At 55.5% G+C, this 17,291-nt stretch overlaps 1 protein-coding gene across 2 annotated transcripts in view; it reads right to left on the bottom strand.

The window, feature by feature from the left end:
• LOC122172107 (alpha-2-macroglobulin-like protein 1) overlaps positions 1-17,291 on the bottom strand; it is a 53,640-nt gene that overhangs the window by 17,091 nt on the left and 19,258 nt on the right. For both annotated transcript variants that reach the window (XM_065577634.1, XM_065577635.1), the window contains 8 exons: positions 11,392-11,556; positions 10,616-10,846; positions 9,047-9,110; positions 8,757-8,902; positions 5,693-5,842; positions 4,603-4,791; positions 1,481-1,604; positions 385-514 (listed from right to left, as the gene is read on the bottom strand). In XM_065577634.1, coding sequence (XP_065433706.1) covers positions 385-514; positions 1,481-1,604; positions 4,603-4,791; positions 5,693-5,842; positions 8,757-8,902; positions 9,047-9,110; positions 10,616-10,846; positions 11,392-11,556 — 1,199 coding nt within the window. The remainder of the gene's footprint in view (positions 1-384; positions 515-1,480; positions 1,605-4,602; positions 4,792-5,692; positions 5,843-8,756; positions 8,903-9,046; positions 9,111-10,615; positions 10,847-11,391; positions 11,557-17,291) is intronic.

The following is a 17,291-nucleotide window of genomic DNA, read 5'->3' as shown; positions in this document are numbered from 1 at the left end:
CCACGCCAGGTAGCGCAGGATTCTTCCCTGCCCCGGGACTCTCCCGGCAGGGCTCAATGTCCCACGGGATGGGGATCCCCCCTTCCGCAGCCAGACACGTCTCCCTGTCAGGGGGCTATTCCTGGGGTCAGCCTCAATTCCCCCTGCTCAGGATCCCCTGCCCCTCCCACTTGTTCCCCATGTGCCACCCTCCATGTCCCCCTCCGGGGGGTTCAAACCCCTCCCATGTTCTCAGCGTCGGAGCTCCCGGGCACCGTGTGGGAATGAAAACCCCACGAAGGACATTGGGGTCGGGATGATAAACACCCTGCCGACCACGACGGGATCCAGGGAATGGCCTGGAGGCCACTCCGCAGGGACGGTTTGTGATACCTCCTCACTCACCCCACAGGCACCAGGTCCCACAGCCACGTCTCTGTGAAGTACGCATGTGGCGCTGGCTCCTCCTGGGTGCAGCGTTCTGGCACGGGCTGGGTATTGCTCACTGGGCTCCCTGCTGCACTAGCCACACTTGCTGCCCCAGGGATCATGCCAAGAAAAGATACAAAGGGGGGTTGAGGGAGCCCCACGCTGGTTTGCGGGCAAATCCAGACGATGATTCACGTGTGTTTGCACCTGCAAAGTCTTGATGTTTGGGGACATTTCGGGGGCTGCACGTGGCCCCTGGGAGCTCTGAGAACTGACCCCTGCTGGCAGGGCTGGGGCTGGAGGGGGTGGGGCTGGGGGTGTCCTACGTGCAGCACACACTGGTGGACTCAGCACATGGGCAGGAGCCAGAGAGTCCTGAGCTCAGTCCCAGCTCTGCCCTGAGCAGCGTTAAGAGTACGTTGCACTCCCAGAGCCCTACACAAAGAGCCGCTAGCCAGGCAGGTCAAATCATTAGCCCCACTGAGCAGCTGGGACATGGAGGCCCAGAGAGGCTCAGTGCGTTTCTACCGCAACCACTGAATATGAGTGGGCATTGCAAGACTTGATGTGATCATCTCCATAACAGCCAGCTTGACTCTCAGATCCCAGGGCAGCGCGTGAGGCTGGAGCTAGAAAAACCATCGGTCTCCGTGTGAAGCGAGTGTATCTGGGCTGGAGTCACAGAGAGACAGGCAAGGAGCTGGCCGATGCCACGGTCACCCCACTTGGCACAGTGTGATTAGCATGTGTATTGGGGTGGTGTCCGCAGGGGGTCGGGTACCGTCCCTCCACAGGCAGCTGCAGGCCCTGCTTCAAAGAGCCTCCAGCCGAAGGGGGAGGAGCAGAGCTGAATTGGAAGGGTCAGATGATTACGTGTGCCCAGCTCCCACTGAGAACACTGGAGAAACCCTCCCACCCTGGCCCCATTGAAAACAATGGAGAATCCCCACGCAGGATCAGAACCCAGGTTCCAGGCCCGATCTATGAGCCCATAGGACCATCTCCCCTCAGAGGGCAGAGAGGGCATTTGGAATTGCTGATCAAGAGGGATGGAAGTGCCCAGTCCACTGACCTGGTGAGGACAATGCGGGGCCGTGCCCGACAGCTGAGGCTAGGATATCATGATGTATTAAAAAGCGTTTATGTTCACAGGGCTCCTTGGTGTTGGTGTTGGTGAGAATTTTCAAAGCCACATCCTGGGTGAGAAGGAAGACAGAGGAAAAAACATCCGGAGCTCCTAAATTAGGGGACTGTGGCATCATACTTTCGCGTTTCTCCTCCCCCACCTACGCTGGAAGCAACAAGAACACTGGGAGGACAAAGACTTCAGCTGAGGAGACTGGTCCCAGGCTTAAAAGGGGAAGCCTGTGTGTTAAGAACTGTAACCTCTAGTGGGGTGAGAAAACTGCTTGATCCAAATACTGCCTAGTGTAATAAGGTTTAAGATCTAGACTGTGTACTTACCTTTTATTTTCTTTGGTAGCTATCTCTGACCTTTTGTGCCCACCACTTATAATCACTTAATCACTATCTTTCTGTAGTTAATAAATCTATGTTATATTTTACAGAAAACAGGGTGTTTTGGTTGAAGTCTTGGGAAATCTCAGCTGAGGTTATAAAGGCTAGTGTGTGTCCTCTCCACATCGAGGGAGGGGTGGGCTGGGTAATAAATGTACACTGGCCAGGCTTCTGACCAGGCCAAGATGGTACAGTTCCGGGGTGCAAGGCAGGGGGCTTGGGAGATTGGCCGGTGCCTTTCTCTGTGTGATTTGTATGCGGCTCTGGGAGCATTCATGCAATCTAGCTGGGTGGGGGGCTCCACATGCTGTTGTGCTGAGTGATCACAGCGCCTGGAGGGGTTTGCTGCTTGTCACTAGCAAAGCACTGTGAGAGACAGCCCAGGCTGGAGAGTGAAGGGGGCACAGCAGTATCCCAGTTCCAGGGTGTACCCGGGGATCCCATCACACAGAGCTGTGCCTGCGACAGGAGGAGAGGGGCACGTAAACCTCGAAGGGTCCAGTCTGCCTCAGTCCAGCCCTGAGCAGCCTGCTTGGATTCTCCTAACCGGGTGCTGGAGGCTTTGCCCTTCCCTCTGCTCGATGCTTATTCCCTTGGTAACCCTCTGCAGGAACAGCAGCGTCTGCACGTGGCTCTTACAGCCCTTGAAAACGTCGCCCTCAACCCCAGTTTTTGGTCTCAGGCAAAACTGCCAAATGGAGCCGCTGCAGAGCGGAGGCTATGGGGGTGCAACCCGCATCCTCCGAAACCTGCCCTGGGTGGGGCCTGAACTCACAGCCCGTGGGCACCCCGGCAATCCACGGGCCACAGCACGTCCCCTGGTGCCCCTCGGTCACTGTGACACCAGACTGCCTGCAAACCCGCTGGCTCCACGGAGCCCCAGCCTGGCTGCCTCCATTCAGGTCACCCCCCCCCCCCAATCAGGGCAAAGAGCATGATGAGAACCGGGCGGTCGTGTAAACCCATTTTATGGGGGGGGGCTGTATCTTGCCCCCCGACACTCAAATGACCCCACATGTGGCCCACTAGTCCCACCCTGCACTGCCATGAGGCACGGCAAATCTCAGGCCAGGCTGTGGATGTCAGAGCACTCAGACACTCCTCTTTAAACAGCCAGCGACACTCAACATCCGCTCGAGCAGAGCTGCTGCCACCCCTGCAATGTGCAGCACCCGCCCATGGGGCCGTCCGCGCTCCCCGAGCTCCCCCTGCGGCAGCATCTGTCTGGTCCCCTGGTGCCCAGAACCCAACGCCCCCGCCCACCTGGGGGACAGTTCAGGGGAGTGACTTGTCCACTGGGCAGCCCCTAGATGCCGCGGTGCGCGCGGTGCTGGGTGCCATGGGCAGCACGCTCACTGTACAGTGCTGCTGGCAGGTGGAGGGCGGGTCCCGGCCCATTCCACTATGGCCGTCTGACTAGGCTCCCAGGCCCTGGGCAGGCTGCCATCACTCAGAGCAGCCCCCAGCTGGGACAGAGCCCCGGTCTCCTGACTCCCAGCCCCTGAGGGCTTTGGGAGGACGTCGTCCATCCCTCCCTCTGGCGGGGAAAGATACCATCACCCTCCGCACCCATCCTCCACCCCCTCCACACCCATTCCTCCACCTCCCTCCTTGCCCCATCTGCATCCATCCCCCACCCCTTCCTTACCCCCTCCACATCCATCCCCCCCAACTCCCTCCTTTCCCCCTCTGCAGCCATCCCCCACCCCCTCCTTGCCCCCCTGCACATTTCACTCAGGTGGCTTCCTCCTCCTTCAGGCTGCCTGGGACGGGCAGGAGAGCACTGGGAGCACCAGAGGCACCGTCTCCGCGAGCTCCGTTCCCACACCCGGTGCCACCGCGGGTCCTGCTGGTCGGAGGAGCCATTTCAGGAAAATCCTGCTCTGCCCCTGTGGCCTGGGCTGGAGCAGGCTCAGTTGCTCTGTGGCGAAGGCACGCGCAGGCCGGTCGAAGGGATGGAGCAGGCGCGGTGCAGAGGGATTCCTCGCAGAATAATGCTGCCAAACTCCAAGCCTCTGCTGGGCATGTGGGACCTGCCATTCCCAGGAGCTTCCCATTCAGACGAATGGGAGCTGCATGTCATGGGAAAGGCAAAGGGCACCTCCCTGACCCCAGGCGACCTCCCGGCCAAGGGTCAAGTCTCTGCTCCGAGGCAGGGAGCTTCTCAATTAAACAGCTTCATTTTATAATGGGAAAACCGAGTATTTTCCCCATCTCCCCTTCTGAGCAACTGCTGAGCTGTGTTAGCTGAAACCCCTCAGAAAGTTCAGCCTGAGGCCGACCCCTGGCAGGAGAAATTTCAGCCCCAACCGTTTCAGTCTGACAAAGTTACAAGAACTGAAAACTTCTAATGGGAAGTGCCAGAGAACTGTAACTGGAGGTGGCGCTGCCAGTCCCACATGTAATATCCCTGTGCCCAGGAGTGGGGCGGGATGGGGTGTTCCTGTTCCCTGGATACGCCGGGGATCTGTCTTAGGGCCTGGGCCGTGTCTGAAGGTGGCTGGGGAGGTGTATCCCAGGCCTGAGTTTGCTAGGAGCATCCCTGGGGATTCATTGGAACAGGCCGGACCGTTTGGTGGGATGTTGCCCCTGGTTACCAGCAGCTCTGGGCACATCGGAGCCAGTTTAGTCCTTTCAGGCTAGAGGACTGTGAGGCCTGGCCAGGCCCAACCCTACCTTAAACAGGCTGTAGGCATTAGGCAGTGCGGGAGTCTGGCTGCTAGTCCCTCTGCGACACCTCCATCTGCCAACGCGGCAGTTAAGAACCGCACCGGAGCTACCTGGGTACCCATGATAACATGACTCAGGCTCTCGCACTTCATTGGGATAGTCTCCTTGGGGAAAATCGGGGAGCAGTTTATAGACCTAAAGACAAACACAGACAACATCAGCCATGAAACTAAGACACGAGCTACCCCAGAGCCAGCTCCTGCCCCTCCTCCCACTAACACATCACCCCACAAACCTTCGCTCTCACCCCAGCCTCATCTCGAGCCTGGAAACCTCCCCCCACCCTGCCCATCCCCCATCCCGCACATGGGTGTCTGTCCCTGCACCTCCCCCCCAGCCCTAGGAGAGGGACCCGCGGCTCCCAACACCCTGGGAGAACCTGGGAGGAGCAGGTGCCCCTTCTCTCTGTGGGGCAGCGAATAGCTCTTAGCGCCCCTCCCTCACTCTGTCCGGATCAGAGAGGGGTCGCATCGGGGGCTGGCCCTGGGACCATGGCTCACAGGGACACGTGACTCAGTCCCTGGCCCACCGAGTCCCGTCTCCTGCTGCCCAAAGGGGCTTGGGAGGCTCCACTCGCCGTGTGCAGAGCCCTTGAGCTCCTGGACGGCAGGCGTCAGTGACGGGCCGAGTGCGATCCCGTCACCCGGGCAGGGACAACTCCCACAATGCACCTGGCCAGATGTCCCCTGCTGTACATGGGGGGCAGGGGATTCTCCTGCTCCCGCCCCTGGGGACCAGCTCTGCCCTGAAGAGCGAGCTCTGGTTACCCCAGCCATTATCTCAGCTCTGAGCTCCATGTTCCCAGCCAGAGCCGGGGTGAGGGGTGCCAGGAGGGGGGCATTGCAAGAGCTGAAGGGAGAACAGGCAAGGCAAGCGGGGACCCCCCAGAGTTAGGGGGTGTCAAGTGCCATGGGAGCAGCCCCCAAACCGGGGAGAGGTGGCCTCGAGGGGTGTCCCCCAGCGGCCGTGCATTGCTCCTCCCTGCGAGGGGGGAGGACTTGTCGGGGGAGGGCCAGGCGACCGGCTCTGGACTCACCGTGTCGACACTGAGCTCGGCCTCGGGCTTCATGAGCAGCACGCTCTGATCCACGGCGCGGACGGCGCACAGGGACCCGGGGGCAGCCTGCACCCGCAGCTGGAGCTCTGAGCCCGGCAGGGCCCGGTCCTGCGAGAAGGCCAGCTTCACCTGGCGAGGCACAACGCGTCACAGGGGAGGGAGAGAGAGACCCCCGGGGCAGGAGGAGACAGGCCTGGGCAGGGGCGGGGGCAGGCACCGAGTGTCACTCTGGACCCAGGCCCCACTGGCTGAAGGGCTGGGGCTTTGGGAGTCGGTGCTGGGGGTGGGGGGTTGAAGCAGCCCAGGCTCATTCAACGCCCCCGTGGGACGGCTCAGAGAGCTGCAGTTATTCATAGACACCCGGGGGTGGGGGTGGGGTGGGGGGGGGATAGGAGGTGCAGGGGGGTAGGGATTCGACAGGATCGCCAGCCCCACCAGTTAAAACTCATGAGTCAGACCCCCGAAAAGTCCTGAGATTCTTGATGAGGACGAAGCCCTGGGCTGCAGCCTGTCCTCTGGCTCCTCCGCTCCCCCTGTCCCCCCTTCCCCCAGTGTGTCTGGACATGCACAGCACTGCCCGGGGGGGTCGGCTGAAGGCTGAGCGATGAGGCCAATACCAAACAGGTGCCAGTTGCCGGGGGGGCAGCCGCCATTGCCGAGGGGGGCATTGAAATTCCCCCAGGTAAGAGTGCATTGCCTTCCCGGACTGGGGCCGGGGGGCAGAAGGGTCACACTTACCCCCAGGGCAGTGCGGTGAAGTTGGAGGGGGCAGAAGCACTCAGCCAGACCCCACAAGATGGAGGGGAGAGGTAGAGGAGGAATTCTGTATCTTTACCTCCCTACTCCCAGAAAGGAGGGGCCTTCCCCCCAACTGACCCCTATGTGCAGTGGGGAGGGGGCTGACGGCTGGTCCCTGGCAAAAGCTTTTTCTCAATGACAGGGACGTGGAAAAATTGGAAAGAGTCCAGCGGAGGGCAACAAAAATGATTAGGGGTCTGGAGCATGTGACTTATGAGGAGAGGCTGAGAGAACTGGGATTGTTTAGTCTCCAGAAGAGAAGAATGAGGGGGGATTTGATAGCAGCCTTCAACTACCTGAAGGGGGGTTCCAAAGAGGATGGAGCTCGGCTGTTCTCAGTGGTGGCAGATGACAGAACAAGGAACAATGGTCTCAAGTTGCGGTGGGGGAAGTCCAGGTTGGATATCAGGAAAAACTATTTCACTAGGAGGGTGGTGAAACACTGGAATGCGTTACCTAGGGAGGTGGTGGAGTCTCCTTCCTTGGAGGTTTTTAAGTCCCAGCTTGACAAAGCCCTGGCTGGGATGATTTAGCTGGGAATTGGTCCTGCTTTGAGCAGGGGGTTGGACTAGATGACCTCTTGAGGTCCCTTCCAACTCTGATATTCTATGATTCTATGATTCTATGACGTCCCCCTGCCGGCTGCCCGGAGAGGGGAGCCCCAGCCCTCATGGGGGGAAGTTTCTACTGGCTAAGAGTGGGAGCCGGCTGCCGGCCCAGAGGAGGAGAGGGGCCCCTCCCCTCATGACACTTGTGCCCCAGTCGACTGGAGGGGCAGCGGCCCCCTTAGAAGCCCTGTAAAGAAATATGGCCAGCTGGCCACCCCCGCAAGCCTCCGGAGGGGAAGGGGGATCAGACCATCATATCCTGCCCCCCGCCCCAGGAATCTCCCAGGGTGAAAAGGGGCAGGCGCAGGTTGGAGGATGGGCAGTGGGTAGGGTTGAGGTGACAGAAGTTCTGGGGGGTTGGGGGAGCAAGTGGCTGCGGAGACTGGGGAGTGGGCAGGGCTCAGGGCAGCAGGTACCTGCCGGGGAGCCCAGCATGGGATGGGGAGGGGACGGGTCCTGGTCAGTGGGATGGGAGGGACAGAAGCAGGAGCTCTGGGGAGCTGGGCACAGGGAGGGTGAGGGGTGGGGCAGGAGAGTGCAGGCAGGCAGTGTGACAAAGTGGGACTGTTCTTAATGTTTCCTCTGAATACTGTAGGGGTGCCACAGTTTCCCCTATGCATCTCTTAAGTCTCTAGGTGGTGGGATAAGGGGGTGTAATTGTTGCAGAGCGGAGGGCCAGTGTACATAAATGGCCGACACTCTGTCTCCTGACAACTAATGGCCGGGGCCCTTCCTCCCTGCAAGGTGATAGCTAAAGGTGTTGGAGAACAAAGGAATCAGGTGACCTCCTGGCCCAGGAAAGGGACAAAGTTCAGAGAAGGAGGGGCTGGAGGGGGAGTCAGTTTGGAGCTGGCTGGGGACGTGGAGTGAGTGCAGACGTGGCTCACTGTCCCCCAAAATGGACCTGGCTGAGGGGTCCTGTTCTCTGTACCTACAAGCTCTGTTTTAGACCGTGTTCCTGTCATCTAATAAACCTCTGTTTTACTGGCTGGCTGAGAGTCACGTCTGACTGCGAAGGGGGGATGCATGCAGGACCCTCTGGCTTCCCCAGGACCCCGCCTGGGCGGACTCACTGTGGGAAGCGCACGGAGGGGCATATGCTGAATATTCCAAGGTCAGACCCAGGAAGGTGAAGCCATGTGAGCTTCTTGCCCTGGAGACAGTCTGCTCACAGAGAGGAGACTTCACCAAAGTCCTGCCTGGCTTCATAGGGAGCAGTTCCAGAGCATCGTCCAGGGACTCAGGGACAGGCAGCAGGTACCTGCTGGGCCCGGAGTGAGAGGCTGAGCCCGCGGGGGAAGCAGGGTGGGCTGGGGGAGGCAGGAAGGGTTTGGGGGAGCAGGTACTTGCTGGGGCCAGGGAGAGCGGAATGGGAGGGGGGAGGGCAGGCACTTGCTCCTCCATTGTGCGGGGGCCGGAGCTCTTCCCATCACCGCGGGAATGCCTGCAGCAGGGGCGAAATGGCTAGTGATCAATTCACCAGAGCTGGCACTAACGCAACAACCCTGGTGCTGCTGTAAGGCCGGGGAAGGGAGGGGCCGAGGGCATCCAGCGATGCCCCTGCTCAGGGCTCCTGTTATGGGGCAGGGAGCGATTCCCCCACCCCAGAGGCTCCTCCGCCCGAGTCCCAGGCTCACCTTGTTCGGGAGGCACTTGGCCGTGTGCAGCCGGGCACGGTCGGCAGCCATCTCGCCATCGGGCAGCACCGTGTAACCCAGCACCGTGGCAGCGGGCGCCAGGTCAGCGCCGATGGGCAGCTCCACGGAGAAGGAGCCTGTCAGCCCTAGGGATGGTGGGAAACACCCAGGGGAAGTCAGTCCCAGCCAGCAGAGCCCCCTCCCCCAACCCAGCACCTGCTCAGGGGGCTCAATCCCCAGTAGCCCCCTGGGCGCCCCCTATCTGCACAGACCCCTCCCCTCACACTTACCAGCCCCCTCCCTGAGGTCCAGCCCCTTGTGAAGGATCCTGGCGATGGCTCCCTTGGCCACGACCTGCGGAGGAGGAGGCGGGGGTCACTGAGCTGTGTGATGCTGTGTGGAGTCTGGGAGACACTTTATGGTATTGTTGATACCAACATTAGAAAATTGCAGGGAATCTGACAGATATGCCATGGAAGGTGTCTGTGGAAATGGTGCGATTTGCCAAGTATGAGGATCTTGTTTATATGTTTGTATCACCTTTGTATTGTGTTCTAGGTCTGTGTGGTACATCTGTATTTCAAAACTCAGGCTGTGGTTCTGGGTGACACCCCCAGACAGATTGGCATCAGCACTGCGGAGCCTGTTCGATGGCCCATCACGGGTCATCTGCCCTACAGTGAGCCCATTGAAAGGAACTAGGGGATACATCTTAGGAGTTAGCAAGGCATGTAGGGGTAGGCTGGTGGACAGAGAACTCTAAGGCTTTTCCATGCCATGTGCTGTGCAGCTGGTGTTTGGGACAAAGTAAACCACATGAGAAAGGACCATAAAGGGCAGCTGCATCGTCTCCATTTTGTCTCCAGTCCTGCTTCTTACCTCTGGAGTAACTTTTCTACAAATAAAGCTCTGAACAAAGGACTGAACAACCCATCCAAGTTGTGGATCTGTCCCAGAGGGACTTTCAAGCCAGCAAACTCACCAATACTGCTCAGAACCTGATATATGGACTTTGACGTCTCTGTTTGTATGTGATTGTTTTACCATTTAACAACTCTCTTCTCGTTCTTTCTTTTTTCCTTATAATAAACCTTTCCTTTCAGACACTAAAGGACTGGTTGGCAGCGTGGTATTCTGGGTAAAATCCAAACTAATATTGGCCTGGTGATGTGGCTGACTGTTTGGAGTCAGAAGAACATTTTGTATAGTGAGCAGAGGTTTTAAATGACTTCTCACTGTCCTGGACCTAGGTGCTGATTGGAGGCCAGAGAACTGGAATGCAGTAGAGGGGGCTGTATGATTTCTTTTTTAGCTTCTAGATAACCAACATGGGGGGGTGGGAATCAGGAGCAGTTTGCGACTGGTTGGTGAGTCTAACTTCAGTGTGAACCACCAGTTTTGGAAGAATCTGCTCTTCTTTTTGCAGCCTGTCCTGACCTTGGCATTTCCAGTGAGGGCTGCCACAGGCGCACTTGGTCACAAGCTGATGCTGTACAGGGGGCTGACAAACACCCTGACATGGGGGTGGCCACGCAGGCTGGAGTCAGGGCAGGGTGAGGCCTCTCCTCCCCATGGACTGAGCCAGCAGAGGTGGGGGTGCAAGGAAGAAGATTCAGGCAGGTATCCCATTCCCCAGCCCCCCCCGGCCAGCCAGCCCCCGCTTTGGGGCCAGATTGGAACCAGAGCCCCTAATGGGGAAAGGCGAAAAGCCACGCCCTGATCTAGCCCAGCCCTGGTAATTCAAAGGAAACGTTCGATTCCCCACTGCTCTGCTGTGGGGACACAGTGCTGACTCCGCACCTCCTGCTCACACACACACACACACGTGCATATGCTTTAGTCTCTCAGGACGGGCTCACCAGGAAGATGAAATCCAGGCTCCTGGACCCCTTCCCCAGGGCCTCCTTAGCAATGACGTAATCCACCTGGAGCTGCTGGGCCTGGTCGCAGGGCAGCACCCCTCCCAGCGAGCGGATCTTCAGGAAACTCTGGCTCTTGGAGTAGAAGGACGTCAGGTGACGATCGGCATCCGGGTAACGGGGAGAGACTCTGTCATACTCAGCGCTGTTGTTCACCTGCTTGAAGTGCCCCTGGGGGATAGAGAGAGCGATGGGGCTCGCCGGGGTGCAGAGCACCCAGCACAGGACAGGAATGCAGCCGGGGCAGGTTCCGATGCTGCCAGCTGAGCTCACCCCCATGGCCCCTCGCCCTGCGTCCGTAAGAGTGACATGGAAAATCCCAGTGGTTCGAATGGGGCAGCCCGACAGCAGCAATGGGTCAGCCCCTGAGCTGAGCTGCCCGAAGGGGGCGACCTTCCTAACTAAACCCCACCCCAAATATTAATGAGAAGACAAGTGATGGCACTAAGATGCCGTTTGCGTCACCCCATTGATGGCTCTGCTGGTGGGGTCTGCACCTCCCCCCCCCCCGCCCCACCGTCTGTCCTGGCTATTCAGCCTGCAGGCGCTTCGGGCAGGGCCGTTTGCTACGCTGAGTGTGTGCAGCACCCAGCACCATGGGGCCCCAATTCTGGCTGCTCCTTAGGCACCACCCTAATAAACATCAACAATCACAGACACAGTAACAGAGGCTGGAGTGCAGGGGCCCCACTGGGGCTCGGAGGCCCGTCACTTACCCTCAGATTGACGCTCCCGGTCCAGCCGGAGGTGTCCAGCTGGAAGGAGGCTCTGCCAGACTCGTCGGTCAGGAAGGTCTGGTTCTTATTCTTATCCCCATAGCTAACAAAGAGCTGCAGCTTCTCATTCTTCAGCACAGAGCCATCTGCCGTTTCCAGGAGCATCTGAGCCGGGAGAGAAAGGGGGAGACGCACAGCTCAAGGGAGCAGACTCCTGGGAGAGTGTTGCCCACTAGGTATTAAAGAGCTGGCTGGGAGCAGAAAGGGACAATGCAATCCAGCCCTGAGATGCACTGGGAAAGCCCAGGGCTGGGATGGGGTGTTGGGGGTGAGGACTGAGGGGCATTAGCAGATCTGGGAAGAAGTTGGGGCAGGACTGGAATAGCTGGGGGTGCTGGGGTGAGCACTGAGGAGTGACAGGTTGTCCGACCCCTTGACTGAGCCCTCCCTTGGGATGTGGGACTCTGCAGTCCAGCCGTCCCCAGGCCCTGAAACCAGGGCCTCAAATCTCCCAGTTCCGTTGTTTTGCTTACACACATTCCCTCTGAGTCCCATCTGGGCTGTTGCCACACTGGGCTTTAAGATTAACCCCTTAGGGACAATGTGGTAGGGAAGCAAGGAACCCGGGGTTAACAAAGGAATTTCTAAACCACAGTCACTTAGACGGCTCAAGAGTTACAGATCTTTGCCAGAGAACAAATGTCCTGATGAGCACCCTTCTCTAGTCTGATCTCACCCTGCCTCTGACTCTGGGGTTTGTCAACAGTTCCGACTGGGCAGAATCCCTCCCGCCTTGTCTGTCTCCAGCCAGTCTTTCTGGCATGTGGTGATGGTCGGCACGGCTGCACAGAGCAGCGCCCCTTCTTAAGTAGAGCCTCTCTGGACCCTTCTGCTATGCGCTCAGCTGGAAAACGCCTTCCCCCTCCCCCAGACATGTTCACCCCACCTGCGGGCCCTTGTGTAGAAATAACATTGTTCTGCGGGGGTGGGCCAGTGTAGTAGTAGGATTTTATGTTTGTATTTTATATAATTTAGAATGAAGGATAAAGAATAATAATGTAGCATGTATTAAATATATTGGTGTATGATTTGATCATATCCTGCAACCACGCTTTTTGAATAGCAGAAAGGAATGGCCTAATGGGCCGTTGGTAGAGATACATCAGCCAGAATCTGTGTCTGTGCTGATTTCAAGGCAGTGACAGACTTTTGCGGGTCACCAATTTGTTGTAGGTTTAGCATTTTAAAATAAGTAAAAGAATGCGGTGATTGTTTTTCTTTTGCATTTCAATTTAATGTTCCTGTTCAAAATGTTCTGTGAAATTAATTCTGTTTTGCAAGTGAATGAGGAATGTGTGTGTTAAGAGATAAGCATGAAGGCCATCGCTGAGCCAGATGTACAGGGAGTAACCGGAGACAGACGCAAGGGCGCCAGGAGGCTGCAACACGCCCCTGTTGAAATAGGCAGATTGACGGCTCTAAAGATGAGACAGGCACCTATCACTGGGGACAAGATAGCTGTGATAAAGAATGAGAAGGACAATTTAAGAAAACAAACACTCATCAAACAACAATTGATTACAGCACGACGGTGCAAAACTCATTGGTCCCAATGCAGAAAAATCACTATATAAACAGGGTGCCTTGCCATGAAACTTTGGGTTTGTCCTGCCAAGACTTCCCTGGAGCATCATGTCACGAACAACAGAAGCCGGCTCCTCCCTACCTGTGATCAACCTAGCTGGCCACTAGGTTGATCCGGACTCTGGACTGGTAACTATAACATCGACTGGCGGGACAGTGTGTGTGTATGGTGTGATTGAATGCATATGCTAATTGTATATCGTCAATAAACACAGCGTATTTCCTTTTCCCCTGAAAAAGATCCTGTGTGCTTTTTATAAGCATAACACCAGTAGTTGAGAGACAATCAAAATTGATGGCGCTAGATTGCCATCTTGAGATCTTCTCCATGATAGTCCTTCAACAAAGTGTCACGCACCATTTCTAGGCTGGGCACCTGTTGAGAATACAATATGATAATCTGCCTTGGGTAAATTTAGGCATGTGCACAGCACATCATACAATGGGAAGGTACTTACCTGTTAGTAACTAGAGTTCTTTGAAATGTGGTGTCTATATGTGCTCTACTTCTGGTGTGCATATGCCCCTGTCATAACTATAAAGGGAAGGGTAACAGCTGTCCTGTGTACAGTACTATAAAATCCCTTCTGGCCAGATACTCCAAAATCCTTTTCCCTGTAAAGGGTTAAGAAGCTCAGGTAACCTGGCTGGCATCTGACCCAAAGGACCAATAAGGGGACAAGATACTTTCAAATCTTGGGGGGGGGGAGAAGGCTTTTGTTTGTGCTCTTTGTTTTGGGTTGTTCGTTCGCTCTTGGGACTGAGAGGGACCAGACATCAATCCAGGTTCTCCACATCTTTCTAAAAAAGTCTCTCCTATTTCAAACTTGTAAGTAAAAAGCCAGGCAAGGCGTCTTAGTTTTACTTTGTTTTTTCAACTTGTAAATGCACCTTTTACTAGAGTGTTTATCTTTGTTTGCTGTACTTTGAACCTAAGGCTAGAGGGGAGTCCTCTGAGCTCTTTAAGTTTGATTACCCTGTAAAGTTATTTTCCAAACTGATTTTACAGAGATGATTTTTACCTTTTTCTTTAATTAAAAGCCTTCTTTTTAAGAACCTGATTGATTTTTCCTTGTTTTAGATCCAAGGGGGTTGGATCTGTATTCACCAGGAGTTGGTGGGAGGAAGGAGGGGAATGGTTAATTTCTCCTTGTTTTAAGATCCAAGGGGTTTGGATCTGTATTCACCAGGGAATTGGTGAAAGGTTTCTCAAGGCTTCCCAGGGAAGGGAATTAGCTTGAGATGGTGGCAGCGGACCAGAGCTAAGCTGGTAGTTAAGCTTAGAAGTTTTCATGCAGGCCCCCACATTTTGTACCCTAAAGTTCAAAGTGGGGATACAGCCTTGACATGGTGGCATAGCGGTGGGATTCATTTTAAACCCAAAAGCCAGTAAGATTTTTTTTTCCTTCTAGCTGCTTGGAAAGCAGAGCTGAAGGTAGATGCATATCTTATCTCTCCTTGCCTGAAGGCAGAGGTGTTAAGTTTTTTTAACAAGAGCCTTTGTTAAGAGAAGGGTTCAATTATTGAGCAAACTGGTAAAAGGAATTTACAAGCTGAATTGTTTTTTTTTTTCTTTTTACATCCTCGGGAGTAGCTAGTTAGAAAGTCTCTGTTAACTCAGCAGCAGCCAGAACTGAGAGCATCCCAGTTTCAGTCAACTGCAGAGGAGTGTGACCCAGCACAAGAAAACAGGAAAATGACTACAAAAGAAGAAAAAGCCAAAGAGGAGGCCCACAAGAGAGCTATGGAGCTGAAAGAAAAAGAGATAGAGCTGAGAGACAGAGAAGAGAAAGCCAAAGAGGAGGCCCACAAGAGAGAGATGGAGCTGAAAGAAAAAGAGATGGAGCTGAAAGAAAAAGAGATGGAGGAGAGAGAAAAAGAAAGGAAGCATGAACTGGAAGTAGCAAAGGCTAGGCCGGATACAACAGCCAATCCTAACAACCCCTCTCCAGGTACCACTTCCCATCCCAGAAAATTCCCCACCTACAAGGCAGGCGATGATACTGAGGCCTTCCTAGAAAATTTTGAAAGGGCCTGCCTTGGATACAGCATCACTCCAGACCAGTACATGGTAGAGCTGAGGCCGCAGCTCAGTGGACCCTTAGCAGAGGTGGCGGCTGAAATGCCTAAGGAACACATGAACAATTATGAACTTTTTAAAAACAAGGCCAGACTCAGAATGGGGCTAACACCCGAGCATGCCCGTCGGCGGTTCAGAGCCCTAAGGTGGAAACCAGATGTGTCATTTACCCGGCATGCCTACCACATTGACAAAAATTGGGATGCCTGGGTATCAGGAGCAAATGTTAAATCTCTGGAAGATCTGGTTTCCCTAGTAAAAATGGAGCAGTTTTTAGAGGGTGTTCCTGAGGAAATAGAAAGGTACATCCTAGATAGGAAGCCCAAAACTGTAACCGAGGTGGGGGAGATTGGAGCCAAATGGGTGGAGGTGGCAGAAAAGAAAAAAACTAGTAGCAGTTGGAGCAAATATCAGAAGGGGCAATCCGAAACCAAACCTTACCACCGGGGACAACCCAAGGCCCCACCCACATCCCAAGGGAAACCCCAGACGCCTTCTCACCCCACCACACCACTCTCCACCAACCAACATCGCCCCGGTGATACCTTAGCAGGGCGATGTTTTAAATGTAATGAACTGGGACATATAAAGGCTCACTGCCCCAAGAACCCCAACCGATTACAGTTCATTACACCACAATCACACCAAAGATCCCCAGACCCAGATGCCTCTCTCATACCCTCGGAGCGAAGGGAAACCTTGAGAGTGGGCGGAAAGAAGGTTATCGCTTGGAGGGACACTGGGGCACAACTGTCAACTATCCACCAATCCCTAGTGGACCCCAAACTCATCAACCCGGAGGCTCCAGTGACAATTCAACCCTTCGTGTCACAGTCTGTAATCTTGCCTACAGCCAAGTTGCATGTCCAGTACAAGGGCTGGTCAGGAATGTGGACTTTTGCAGTCTATGACAATTATCCCATTCCCATGCTGCTGGGGGAAGACTTGGCCAACCATGTGAAGCTAGCCAAGAGGGTGGGAATAGTCACCCGCAACCAGGCTAAGCAAGCTTGCACCCCCATCCCTGTTCCTGAGCCGTCCACCAGGGCCCCGCCTGTGTTACCAGAGACCCAGACAGAGGTGGTGAAACCAGATCCCCTGCCAATGACTGCAACAGCCGTAGTGGATCCAATCCCAGAGACCCAGCCAAAGCCAGTCCCAGAACCGGAACTGGCAACGCAACCAGCACCAGAACTATTGCCAGCACTGAGTCCAGCGCTTGCAAACCCGTCTACAACTTCAACACCAGAGGGCACCAGCGAGCCTGACCTGGCGGAAGCAGCAGATAACCCTACCCAAGAGGCTCAGCCAGAGCCTGAGATACCACATAGTCACCAGCGGACAGCGGTTCACAGTCAATGGAAACAGCCCCAGCACCTGCATCGCTTCCAGAGGGACCAAGCCCCAGTCCACAGTCCAAGGAGGAACTGATGTCTCCAGCATCAAGGGAACAGTTCCAGGCCGAGCAGGAAGCAGATGACAGCCTTCAGAAAGCTTGGGCGGTGGCGCGGAGCACCCCACCACCTCTCAGCTCTTCTAACCGATCCCGGTTTGTTGTAGAACAAGGACTTTTATACAAGGAGACTCTTTCTGGTGGGCACCAGGAAGACTGGCATCCTCAAAGACAGTTGGTAGTTCCCACTAAGTATCGGGTAAAGCTCTTGAGCTTAGCCCATGATCATCCCAGTGGCCATTCTGGGGTGAACAGAACCAAAGACCGGTTGGGGAAGTCCTTCCACTGGGAGGGAATGGGCAAGGACGTTGCTAATTATGAGTCTTGTGAGGTGTGCCAACGAGTGGGAAAGCCCCAAGACCAGGTTAAAGCCCCTCTCCAGCCACTACCCATAATTGAGGTCCCATTTCAGCGAGTAGCTGTGGATATTCTGGGTCCTTTCCCAAAGAAGACACCCAGAGGAAAGCAGTACGTACTGACTTTCATGGATTTTGCTACCCGATGGCCGGAAGCAGTACCCTTAAGCAACACCAGGGCTAAAAGTGTGTGCCAGGCATTAACAGACATTTTTGCCAGGGTAGGTTGGCCCTCCAACATCCTTACCGATTCGGGAACTAATTTCCTAGCAGGGACCATGAAAAACCTGTGGGAAGCTCATGGGGTGAATCACTTGGTTGCCACCCCTTACCACCATGAAACCAATGGCCTGGTGGAGAGGTTTAA

Source organism: Chrysemys picta, chromosome 24, assembly GCF_011386835.1.
Source record: "Chrysemys picta bellii isolate R12L10 chromosome 24, ASM1138683v2, whole genome shotgun sequence".
Taxonomy (NCBI): Eukaryota; Metazoa; Chordata; order Testudines; family Emydidae; genus Chrysemys; species Chrysemys picta.
Note: the sequence above shows the minus strand (reverse complement) of the source record. Positions and strands in the feature narration are given on the sequence as shown.